This window comes from Talpa europaea (genome assembly GCF_964194135.1).
Source record: "Talpa europaea genome assembly, chromosome: 11".
In the NCBI taxonomy this organism is placed as follows: domain Eukaryota; kingdom Metazoa; phylum Chordata; class Mammalia; order Eulipotyphla; family Talpidae; genus Talpa; species Talpa europaea.
In genome coordinates, this window is record NC_140078.1 from 73,042,451 (window position 1) to 73,055,658 (window position 13,208).

At 45.9% G+C, this 13,208-nt stretch overlaps 1 protein-coding gene across 1 annotated transcript; it reads left to right on the forward strand.

The window, feature by feature from the left end:
• Positions 1-7,540: 7,540 nt before the first annotated feature.
• On the forward strand, positions 7,541-8,608 carry LOC311180358 (C-C chemokine receptor type 1-like; the record flags this gene model as incomplete). Its single annotated transcript, XM_084248096.1, has 1 exon — positions 7,541-8,608. One exon carries the CDS (start codon positions 7,541-7,543, stop codon positions 8,606-8,608), a length of 1,068 nt encoding a protein of 355 aa, XP_084104222.1.
• Positions 8,609-13,208: the final 4,600 nt, after the last annotated feature.

Sequence of the window (13,208 nt, forward strand, 5' to 3'; positions counted from 1 at the left end):
AGGTCCAAAAACAGCAAAGGAATTGGGAGAGGATGTAATGATGACCCATGGGCTTGAAGGTGATGGGCAGTAAGGACATGAGAAGTTGGAGGGTGGTGGGAAGTTAAATGTCAGTGATCCCACGGGGATCAAAGAACACTGGAGCTAGAGGGAGTGGCCAGTGATGGGCTGTGTCAGGCTGGATGCTGGGAATTGGATATGAGGGTTACAGATATGGCGATGGTGAGTTCCAGCAGCCAGGATCAGAGGAGCAAGGGGCTGAGGTGTGACGAAAACAAGATCGGGAAGGGAGGGGAGCTTAAGGAACCTTGGCTAGTGAGCTAGAGGACCCGTGTGCTTGGGGGGGGACTCCTGTCCTGGCACACACAGCCTTTTACAGTGGGATTCCGTCATTCCTCCAAAAAGGGTAGGTGTTATTTTTCAGCTCTTTGATTGTGACTTGGCTTTGTGACACTTTGACTGACAAATGCAGGAGAAGAGATATATGTGACCCCTGAGGCGATTCCTTAAGAGGCTTTGCAGCCTCTGCTTATGTCTGAAGCCAGCAAGCCATGAAGCCCTTCGGACCGGCTGGAGGGTGAGTGGCAGGTGGGGAAGCGAGGAGCTCTGCTGCCAACCAGCACCAAGTGCCAGTCCAGGGGGACACCTGTCTGCTCCACAGAATTGCAGAACATGACACAGTGATTTGAAGGCCCTAAGTCTTGAGCTTGTTTGTTGGGCTGCAAAGATAGAGAAGTGGTGGTGAGATCATGGAGATTTTTTACAAGAGAATGTTAGAGCTGAGAGCCACAATGTAGGTTGCTAAAATATAACCATTTTGGGGCCTTCCCCCAAAATGGGGCCCAGCAGTTGAGTGCTGGACTGTGAAGCTGCCCCCAGCCTCTGCAGCGCCTGTTAGATCCCCGGCCGCCCTGGCGCCAGCGAGGGTCCCACATGGCGCGCAAATCTCTCCTGCTCTTTTCCCCTCAGCAGTGTATTTTGTCGGTCTGCCTGTTCCGTACCCCGCTCTGGCTCTGGTAAATTCTCTTACCCTCCGGTGCTTCTGACTGTATCCAGTGCTTGTATAAACAAATAAATAAATCTTTTAAAAAAATAACCATTTTGTAAACTTTTTGTAGCTCTTGTTATGTATCTGTTGATAGGCATCCCATACAACTAGGTGTACAAAGAGGTCTCCATGCTCCCCAAGATGATTAAACTTCAGAGTTCCAGCACCTGCCTCTCGGTGGTGGCTTCTTCCTGTGGAGGATGGGAGCCTTCAGGGAGGACGTGGCCTCTTGGAGGATCCAGGCACGATGACTGGGGGTCTGATATTGATGCACCACATACGATCGTTCATTTTGGGATATGTCCCAGTGTGATGGGACAGCTGAGCAAGACAGAGACAGGGACCTAGAACCATTGGACCTGTTTCCTTTGGTTTGCCAGGCTGGGGTTTATAGAATGCAAGGTGCTGAAAGAGAGGCTGGAGAGGCCAGGTAGGCAAGGAGAGAAAGAGATTCATGAAGGAGAATCACCACCAGGATGGAAAAATAAGGAGTACTCTTCCTCATCCCAGGGAACTTCCCAGGCACAGTAAACAAGGTCCATATTGTAGCGACCTGCTTAGTCATCTGGGATGACTGCTTCACGAGCTCTCTTGAAGAATGGCAGCGGCCTTTCTTGTTCACTGTCATATTCCTGGTGTCTAGCACAGGCCTGGCACATTGTGGGCACTCAATAAATATCTGCGAAATGAACAAGCACATTTGCCTGGCAGGTCCTCTCCCCAGAAGCCTAGAGCAGCGCTGGAAGTTAGTGGAGGAACAGAGGTACTAAGGCTGTTGCTCACCTTAGCCATAGCCAAGCAGAGACAGGTGCCGAAGCCTCGCTCTCTGGACACTAACCTGCCAGCAAAATGCTAAAAGTCGCCAAGCAATGCACACCCCCCATTTATTACTTTGGGGTTAGGGCTGAGAGCTTTGAGGGCTGCAGGCCGCTGGCCTGCACTGGGGTTCCTGAGTACCAGAGCTGCGTCAGGGCCCTGTGGTCTCACCTCAACACTCAAAAGGTGCTTCCTGGAAACACAGGGCCCCTTGCTGCGGAGCAGACTTGAAGCTGGGCGAGAACAGACCGGTAGCCAGAATACCAGGAGAAGCAGTGCTCATCCAGAGCTGCATGAGAAGAGGTTGGATGCACACACGTCCAGTCCCCTTACCCTTCTCCCCACCCAGTAGGACAGAACTCTGCTGGCCCACAGGACAGGGGCATTACAAAATCCCTCGTGAGCAAACTCCGTTCCCTGCCCCTCTGCCCCCTTTCCTGCAGTGTTTCCTGGGATCCCCTGAAAACACACTACTTGCACCTGCACGCTGGTCTTGCACCTGAGCAACCCTAACCTAAGGCAAGCATCTTTAAGATCTGAAGAAACACGCGAAATTCTTCAGTCACATCTTCATTTATTCATCTCCATAGAGCAGTATCATCAACCTCATTTAAAATTTTTTTTTAAATTTTTTTACATCATTGTTCATTTTTAAACAATATTTGCTCCCCCCACCCCCTCAGGTGTAGTCCCATAGAGTTTCCTTCCCCAAGGCACCCGTGCACCATCACCTCAGTCCCCTGTGCTCCTCCCTCCCTCTGATCCCTCTCCCTCCTCCTCCCCTGCAGTCTGTCTCTGATTTATAATTGTCCGTTTTTGCTTTGTTGTGTTTTGTGCTGTTATTATTTTTTACACTGATGTCTTATTTGGTTCCCCTATATTCCTGCTGTAAGTGAAACCATCCGATGTTTTTCTATTTCCTTCTGGCTTATTTCACTGAGCATAATTCCTTCTAGCTCCACCCACATTGCGGCAAATGACATGAGTTTATCTTTTTTGATTGCTGAGTAATATTCCTTTGTGTATATGTACCACATCTTCTTGATCCAGTCATCTATTTTTTGGGCATTTGGGTTGTTTCCAGGTTTTACCTATTGTAAATAGTGCTGCAATAAACATAGGGGTACAGGTGTTCTTTTGAACCAGTGTTCTTGTGTCCTTTGGGTAGATCCCTAGGAGTGGAATTGCCAGATAGTATGGTAGCTCCATTTTTAGCAGACTGAGGAACCTCCAGACAGCTTCCATAGTGGTTGGACCAGTTTGCACTCCCACCAGTAGTGCAGGAGAGTTCCTTTTTCACCACATCCTCGCCAACATTTGTTGTTGCTAGTTTTTTTTATATGTGCCATTCTCACTGGTGTAAGGTGGTATAGCAATGTGGTTTTGATTTGTATTTCCCTTCATCAACCTCATTTTACAGATGAGAAAGAGACACTATATTTCATAGAAGAGAAAGATGAAGAGACGGAGAGGAAAGAGTTCAAAGTCAGTAAAAGGTGACCCAGAATTGCATGCAGGACGATCTGATTTGCCAGGCGGTCACCACCACGCACCTCCGATGGAGAAGTGGCCGGGACAGGTCTAGCCCACAGAACGAAGCCGGGCCGGGTCTGGCCCACTGCCTAAGAGAGGCACAGGGAACAGGAATGGTCAACCCAGACCAACCCAGACCAACCCACACCTCTGTACCCACTCCAGGCTGGAGTTTCCGCGCGGTAAAAATCTCCCTGCAGTTTTGGGTGGGCAGGCACCGCGAGCAGAGGGACCATGGCAGGTTGAGGTGCAGGGCCTAGGGGGCGCCAATGAGTAGCTGCCACTTCACCCTATCAGCCACACGGGGATTTTTCTGTTTTTTGAGGAACAGAACTTAGGGTTCCGGTTGAAATCCTTACACTTGAAGTATAAAAAAAAAATGACCACAAGAACTCTCTGCCCTTCCCCTCCGACATCCATTGTCTTAAATGCCCCACAATTTCTGGGGACACTTTCTGACCTCCCACCTTGCCCCACTGGCCTCTACCGGACCTCACCCCGGCCATCCCCTTCTGCAGAGCTCTCCAGGAAGAGGCACATGGGGCGGGGAGGGGAGCAGTCTTTAGAGTGAATTGAATCTTCAGGAACTGACCACTGCTGGGTGTTGGCCATTTGTGGGCCCCATCATACAAAAAGAAGAACTCTGTCCTTTCTAGTCATTCTAATAGACCGTGAACCCAGACACTTGGTTCCATCAACCCACAGGAAGCTGAGTATTTCCTGTTCAATCAAGACCTTGAATCTTATTTTCGTGAGGACTCTAAAAACTCCCGAAAAGTAGACTTCATGGACAAAATCCCTTGAAACTAGAGTAAGTAGTATTTGTCTCTTCTGTCTTGTTACTTAGTGTGGGGGACAATCTTGTTTGAAGACCTGTGTGTGGTCAGATAGGGCTAGTTTATCTCCTGTTTTATGACATTATTTGTATATCTGTCGGTTTCCACAAAAGCAGAGAATTCTTTGTGGATAGCAGAATACCTAAGTAATCACTGATGCATTGTTAAGGCAATTAAATTATATTAATACTGAGAATGGGTGGATTTATAAGACTGCTCAGAAACAAAATAGTTTTGTTGTGTTGCTAAAAAAGAGCTTTCTTGCTGGTGATAAGAAATCAGCTCAGTATTATGGGGCAAGAGGCATCTTTTTTAAAAGAAGTAATTAAATTACTTTTTATTGAGGTAATGTTGGTTTACACAAGAGGCACTTTCTGTTGAAAGCTATTCAAGAAGAAATTACTTGCCAAATTTTCCCATGTAAATGAAAGCCAAATTGGGTGTACGCAGAAACTGTAGTAAGAGGAAAATATGATTTAGAGAAAAACCTGCAGACTCCAGAATGATTTGGTACTGAACCAATTTCTTAAGAATAGAACCAAGGATCTTAAGAATAAAACCAGAACCACTGACTGTCTTTGAAGGAGGTAAGATTTTACCCCCAGAAGGCAGGGAGATGACCTCTTGGCATGCATCCATCCAGCCAAAAGGAAGATCAGAACTTTATTCTGCAAATAGAGGGCTACTTGGAGGTATCTACTTCAGCTCTTCCTCCATGGGGTCTCAGAGTTAGAAGCCCCAGAATTTCCACCACCATGGTGTGTGTCACTTGTTGGCCCTTTGGTCCTCACCCCAGATAGCAGGACAGCTATGGGTTCTTCAGACAGTGGGGTATTTGTGTGCTAGCAAACGTTTAATGAGTGAGTTGCCTGGAAAAAAGAAAAAAAGAACCTGCTTTCTAGTGTTTGGTGTAAATATTCCCACTGTGGTTGATTTTCAAGTCACCAGCACGCTGACTGTAGAGCTAGGAAGAAATGCACACAAATCACCACCACACACACAACTCAGAGCCTTCACCAACTCCCAGACTAGAGGATGCTGGCCCTGGAAGTTTCCAGATACCAGGTTGCTGCTGAGCATGTTCAGGCTTGCAGCAGGGCTGGCAGATTGCAGGGCAGGCAGCTCATTGCTCTGGTTCTGTTTTCCAAGACCCTCTGCAGGCCAAGTCCCTTTAGGAGCAGCCTACCTGGACTTGTGGTGTGATACCCACGCTGAGAAATTAGTGAATGGAGTTGGGGGGGCATAGGGTGATGTGGCGGTGACTCTGTTCAAATATTGTCTGACAATGCCCACTCAAACTGCCTCACCTTTGCCGAAATTCCCAGAAACTAAGTTCGTGGGATCAGTTTTGTGCCATGTGCTTCTAAATTGCATGTTGCTTCCACTGTAAACCTGTTGACCCTCTCAAAATGCCAACAACCTAGATGAGCTGTCAGCACTGGCAGTGACAGAGGCAGCAGAAATCAGAAGCTGCCAACACAGCTTGGTCAGTGACTGCCAGCTTGAGTTTCTCCAAAGCTCAGTGGGCTGATTAGGCAGAGTAAGTCCAGAGATGGGGGGGGGGGGTGAGCCACAGGGATGGATTTGACAGAAAATGACAGACCCCCAGCCAGGGTGCCAATAACCTGCACCCCCTCTGCCACGTGCTTTAATTTCCAAAGGCAACATAGAAACGTGAGTTTTGTGAGTGGGAAACATTCATTAAGCATTGTAGGAGGCTCAGCACTAGACACCTGTTTCAAGATGGGAATTATGGTGTAGCTACCACCTACTTTACTGATGGCGTTTAGATTAAGTCAACTCAGATTGGTGGCAACAGACTGAAAATTTTCAATATGCACCTTACAAGGAAGAGACTGTTACTGTCCATCGTTGTCAAAAAGAATTTGTTTTCCAGATTAGCTGCAGACAAACCTAGTAGGAGGACTTGGGGGACAGCGCATACTGACCAAAATAGGATTGGTGCCTGGGACCTTCCTGGTGGTGGCAGGTCTCAGAGAAGAACCCCTCCAGGAAGGAGGTCCCCTAATATTTACTGAGGGTCCAAAAAGCGCTCCTTCACCCCACCGATCCCAGATTGTCCTTTCCTTGGCTGTCACAGAATACCTACAGCATCACCCAGATCTACCTAAGGCACGTAAAAGCTGTGTGACATGGGCCAGCTGAGCACACACTGGTGCCCTCAGAGCCAGCATCTGCAAAGGGACGAGGCTGATCTTCTAGAATTTCACTGTGGCAGCACTATTGGTATTTATGTTGCTGGACATTCTTGACCCTGCCCATAAGTGACATTATAGGGCCTCCCCGGTGGCGCAGCTGGTTGAGCACAGTGCTGTGAAGCTGTCCGCAGCCTCTGCAGCATGGGTTCGATTCCCGGCCAGCCAGGGAGATTCCCACATGGGGTGGCAGACCTCTCCTGTCGCACCCGCTGCTCCCCTCAGCAGTGTATTTCGCTTGTCTGCCTGTTCTGCTCCCCACTCTATCTTTGGTGAATCCTCTCACCCTCCCATGCCTCTGGCCTGTACCCCAACTCTTGTATAAAAAAATAAATCTTGGGGTGAAAATAAGGGGGGTGCAATTGTATGGGGAATATAAAAATAAAAAAAAGATTAAGATAAATAAATAAATAAATAAATAAATAAATCTTTTTAAAAATTTAAAAAAATAAATAAATGACATTCTACATAAAGATATCCCCCAGTATTTGTGACAATCCCCCCCCCCCAAAATACCCATGTTTTCATGTACTGCTGGGTGCTGTGTCACTCTTGACTAAGAACAGTTCCCCCAAACATGAAGATCTCTTTGTAAGTTTTGACTCTTAGCTAGGACTGTTTTCCTGGTTCTTGTTCTCACTAGAGATGTGTCCTAACCACTCCAAACGTCTATGTCACTGCCTCTAAAATAGGGGAAAATAATGCACATGCCCAGGGTTGTTTAAGTCCAATGATGAGGCTGGGGGGAGCAGAGCAGCACTGGTTGTGAATAGTGGGTGAGATCTTCCCTCGTCTCCATTCCCCAGACTTTTCCTTTGCAACATTTTGCAGTCATTGAATTAATGATTTGTGTCCCCATTTCTTTCTGCCTACATTCCCTGTTAGACTATAAGCTCCTGAAGGGCAGAGGGCACCTGGGTCTCCTTTGCTCAGAGATGTGACCCAGGTTCCAGCACACTGTAGACATGCAGCAAACATTTTTCAGGCGATTGAAGATATATAATCACTGCCTTGTCTTTGTCCACAGCTCACTGCCTTTAACAGCAGAGTAAATATAGAAACCATTTTCCTTGAACTGTGGAAACGCCAGGATGGAAAATCCAACTATCTCAACAGACTATGACCAGACCACAGAATATGACTATGGGAACACCGCCCCCTGCCACAAGACAGAAGTGAGGGCCTTTGGGGCTCAGCTGCTGCCTCCCTTGTACTCCCTGGTATTTGTCATTGGCCTGGTTGGCAACATGCTGGTGGTCCTGGTCCTCATGCAATATAAGAGGCTCAAAAGCATGACCAGCATCTACCTCCTGAACCTGGCCATTTCTGACCTGCTCTCCCTCTTCACACTACCCTTCTGGATTGACTACAAGCTGAAGGATAACTGGGTTTTCGGGGATGCCATGTGTAAGTTCCTCTCAGGGCTTTATGACATAGGCTTGTACAGTGAGATCTTTTTCATCATCTTACTGACAGTTGACAGGTACCTGGCCATCGTCCATGCCGTATTTGCCCTGCGGGCTCGGACTGTCACCTTTGGTATCATCAGCAGCATCATCATCTGGGTCCTGGCCATCTTGGCTTCCATTCCAGACTTTTACTTTTCCAAGACCCAGTGGGAGTTAACTCATTACACCTGCAGTTCTTATTTCCATTATGAAAGCTCAAGTCAGTGGAAACAGTTCCAGGCTCTGAAACTGAACATCTTGGGCTTGGTTTTGCCTCTACTGGTCATGATCGTCTGCTACACAGGGATTATAAAAATTCTGCTCAAACGGCCCAACGAGAAGAAGGCCAAAGCTGTCCGGCTGATCGTTGTCATCATGATCATCTTCTTTCTCTTCTGGACACCCTACAATCTGACTGTGTTTGTTTCTGCTTTCCAAGATGTCTTTTCCACTGATGAGTGTGAGCAGAGCAAACAGCTGGACCTGGCCATGCAGGTGACAGAGATGATCGCCTACACCCACTGCTGCGTCAACCCAGTGATCTACGCCTTTGTTGGCGAGAGGTTCCGGAAGTACCTGCACCAGCTGTTCCACAGGTTCCTGGCCTCGCGCTTAGCTAAGTGGCTCCCTTTCCTCTCCACCGAGAGGCTGGAGCGGAGCAGCTCCATGTGCCCCTCCACAGGGGAGCACGAACTGTCTGCTGGGTTCTGACTATGGCCCCTGGAGGCTGAGCTAAGGCCCAGCAAGAGTGTCCAGTCTGTGAGTCTGACCGGAGAGAAGGCAGCTGGGGACTCCCGGCCAGATTCTGGCATCTGATGCAGCATGGAATTAGATACATGTGGGAATAAGGGAACTTGAAGGGGGTCTAGACTAAATCACTTCTGGAACTTGAGTTTTTTCCATGAACTTCTCGCTAGAGGAAAGGAGAGGATATGTAAAACGGGACATTCCAATAGACTGGGACAAAGGCAACCAGTGAAGGGGTTGGCTCAAATAGCATTTCAGAGGTTTAAATGGGAACATTTGGGAACAAAGTTACTGCAGCAACCCCTACTTGTAGGGCCAGCCCCCATGAATGTGGACACAGTGATTTCCCTCTCTGACTCTGTGGGAGTCTGGAGCCAATCAGGAGGAGTTAGCAGTGAGCTCTACCTCCCCACCCCTCTGCAGGGTTTATGTTCTCAGAAACCCCAGGGAACACAGACTCAGGAGGAGAGAACTTGAGACCTAATGGAAAATAGGCGCCGGAGGCTGCTACGAAAGCTCTGAGAGAGAATTTGTAAATTCACTCAAAGAATTCAGGCAGTGGGCTAGAAGACACAGACCCTCTACAATTTGTTGTACCTCTTGAAATAACTTCGAGGGAAGCAGCCATTATTTCCATTTACCATTCTTTTCTTTGTATTTTTCGCTCTCCTGTCCCTGTAAGTTGGGTGATGTGGCAGCAGTTTCTGATGGCTTTGTTGTAGAATTCACCAAGAAGCAAAAAGACAGGGTTAATTTTTACTCTTGGTTCTCTGTCTAAGGCTTCTGGTTTTGTGGGTCAAACCAACCAGTCAGCAGAAAAATGACCCGTTATGCAAGTTGACAGTGTTTGAGAGGGGAAGGAAGGAAAACACCCACCAGGAGGCTTGGGGACTGGACTCTGCTGATGTAGGAGGTTGAGGTGGCCCTCAACACAAGAAATTTATTCATTAGCACTTCGATTCTCACCAAGGACCTCTTGTGTCTCCTTTAAAAATCATTTTCCAACAGCAAAAAATATTTCTGAAAAAGTTTAAAAATGCAAACATCAAAATCATCCACATTCCCACAACCCCAAAACCAACCTTGTGTATTTTTTTAATGTATTTTCTTTTCGTTTTTTTTCCTGTGCCTGTTAATGATGAGCTTCAACTGTATTCATTCCTCTGTTGTTGTTATCTTTACAGCATTTTGGTCAACAAATCATTTCAAACCATGTTTCTGGTGCCTGCACTGGTTTCGCAAGGCCAGGAGGCACCCTAGCTCACTCAGTGCTTGCACAAATCAATGAAAACCAGCCGTGATGACTGGGGACTGAACCCTCCCTCCGAGCCCTGAGCCCCAGGAGACACAGATACAGGAGAGGTGTCTGTTCTCGCAGAGCTGCTACCTGGGTGAGGTGGACAGGCACAGAGATGCCACAGAGCCCAGGCTGGATGGGCAGGGCTCCAGGGGCCCATGGTGCCAGGTCAGAAAAAGGGAGGAAGGACTTCATGGGTCAGAAAGCACCAGAGTGGGTGGGTGTCCCTTGTGATAACACAGTGACACCATCAGGCTGTCTTCTCTTTACGGACACCAGGAAGGCGCTCTAACTAAGCCCCTCAGGCAGGGAAGCATGCTGTCAGCTGGCCCTCTCTGCGTGAGGAAGTTGGCATGGTGAAGGCTTGGAAAATGGGAAGAGATGGTCACTCTGTACTGGGCATGTGCCTCCTCCACACAGAAATGTGCACAAACACGGACTCTGGGAGTCCAGGTGGAGACCCCGATTGCCCCTCATGAACCCGCCTGCCTTCTCTGGGGTGTGGAGATGGAACTAAGAAACCCTGTCGACTGCTTTGATGAAATAAAACGGACATCAAAAGCAATCCACAAGAATATCATAATGAAATATGTTTCACAACATCCTCCAAGTCCATTTTTGATACTACTCATTTTTCCCTCATTATAAATAAAGGCAACGCATATTTGTTACAGAAAACTGGAAACAGGTAAAGAACTCAAAGAAAAAGATGGAAGCATCGATAATTCCACTACACAACCTCTCTTAGCATATTGATATTTTAGTCTGTCTCCTCTGGCATACACTCGTATGTATGTATACACACACACACACACACACACACACACATTTAATAATACATTTTGCACCTCAGCGAAGTTCCACACATGTTAAGCTCTGAGTAAATGGTCACTAAGCTGGTTACTCTCTGAGCTTCCAGTTGCTTATCTATAAAGTGAGGCTAAGACTCACTTTCTATCACTGAGGATAGGCTAGTATCCACCGCTTGGCAGGGTCATCCTGAGGATTAAATGAAATAAAGCAAGGAAAGTAGGCCACCTTTTTCTAAATCTCAGGAAAGAGATCTAACTCCTGCCAGGCCCTCCTCAGTCACTCAGGACTCCTCCAGCTCCCTATTCCATCACTGCCCCTCCCAGATCCTGTGTGAACGGCCTTATTCATATTTTACCTAAAATAAACAATTCACTGGAGATTTTTAAAAGTATATTAGGGTAGCAGAAGAAGGGTCAGTAAGCTTGTTGACAAATTACCAGAAAATATCTGACCTTAAGGATAAAAGGAAAAAAAGAAGCTTTAGGAAAATATTAAACAGTCTAATAATAAGATATAGCTAGAAAACCTGAAGGTGAAAAAGAAGGAATTGAGCCTTAACAAAGTATTTGAAGAAATAATATCTTAAGACATCCCAAGTTAGGGGAAAATCAACTTGAAAATCCAAAAGTCTTCATAAACCACAACGAGGGTAAACACAAATATTTTTCTATTTTATATATAGCACTTACAAGTTCTAGAATTTCCATTTGGTTCTTTTACATTGTTTGCATTTCTCCACTGAGATTTCATGGGCTTTGCTTAATATGATCATTTATCCCTTTATGTCCTAAATTATAACAGCTGATGTAAAGTCCTTAACTGCTAGTTCCAACTTCCCAGTCATCTTATATTCTGTCTCTATTGAAAGTTTTTTTTTAAGTATAGGTCAATTTTTCTTGCTTTATCATGTCAATTATTAACATGCCTTTATATAAAAATACTATAAAAATACTGTTACTGAAAAGTAAATACTTCTGGGACCTCCCCTGGTGGCGCAGGTGATTGAGCGCCACACTGTGAAGCTGTCTGCAGCCTCTGCAGTGCAGGTTCGATCCCTGCCAGCTGGGGAGAGTCCCACATGGCGAGCAGACCTCTACTGTTTCGCCTGCTTCTCCCCTCAGCAGTGTGTTTCGTCGGTCTGCCTGTTCTGTTCCCTGCTCTGTCTGGTGAATCCTCTCACCCTCCCGCGCATCTGGCATGTACCCCAGTTCTTGTATAAATAAATAGATAAATCTTTAAAAATAAATAAATACTTCTTTTGCCTGTTAAAATTGTTAAGAGATTTTATTTAATGTCATAAGTGCAAATACCCAAAGCAGATAAGAATATGGTAAAATAGTAACTGTCACATTTTTTTTTTTTCTTGGTGGGACCCTCACCGGTGGCCGGGGATCGAACTGGAGCTGCAGAGGCTGCGGGCAGCCTCGCAACCCAGCGCTCCCAGGAGAGGCCCATGTCACTTTTTTTTTAATTTAAATTTTATTTTTATATTCCCCATACAATTACAACCCCTTATTTTGACCCCAATCCCACCTTTCCCTGCCCTCCACGTGCCCATAGAGTGTCTTTGGTTCATAGTTGTTTGTTGATTTTGATATTTTCTTTCTTATAGTTATTCTTTTTCCTGGTCCCTTATTTAAGTTTTCTAGATTCCTGCTATGAGTGAGACCATCCGGTATTTTTATTTTCCTTTCTGGCTTATTTCGCTGAGCATGATCCCCTCCAGCTCCATCCATGTTGCTGCAAATTGCATGTGTTTATCTTTTTTGAATGCTGAGTAATATTCCATGGTGTATATGTACCACATCTTCTTGATCCAGTCATCTATTTTTGGGCATTTGGGTTGTTTCCAAAGCTTAGCTATTGTAAAGAGTGCTGCTATAAACATAGGGGTGCAGGTGCTCTTTGGAATTGATGTTTCTGTGTCCTTTGGGTAAATACCTAGAAGTGGAATTGCTGGATCATATGGAAGCTCTATGTTTAGTAGGTCCAGAAATCTCCACACAGCTCTCCATAGTGGTTGGACCAGTTTGCACTCCCACCAGCAGTGCAGGAGAGTTCCTTTTTCTCCACAACTTCGCCAACATTTGTTGTTGCTAGTTTTTTTAATACCATGTCACATATTTTTGATGGGACTTTATTAGTATAATATTAGTGAAAAACAATTTGGCAATAGATATCAAGATTGTTTAAACTGTTCATGTGGTGATACTGTTTCTGGGAACCAAGTCTAGGGAAATATTTACAGATAGCTGTAAGTGGAATAGTTAGAAAGTTGAACAAATGGAGAAGGTTTAAATAAATATTGGTAGATGTGGTATATAACACAGACATGAATGATTTTAAAAGAATTTCATTGACATTTGAATGTGTTCATAATATTAATGTTGAATATAAAAGAAAAATGTAAAATTCTCCATATTTTATAATTTATAAGCAAAATCCAAAGACAGG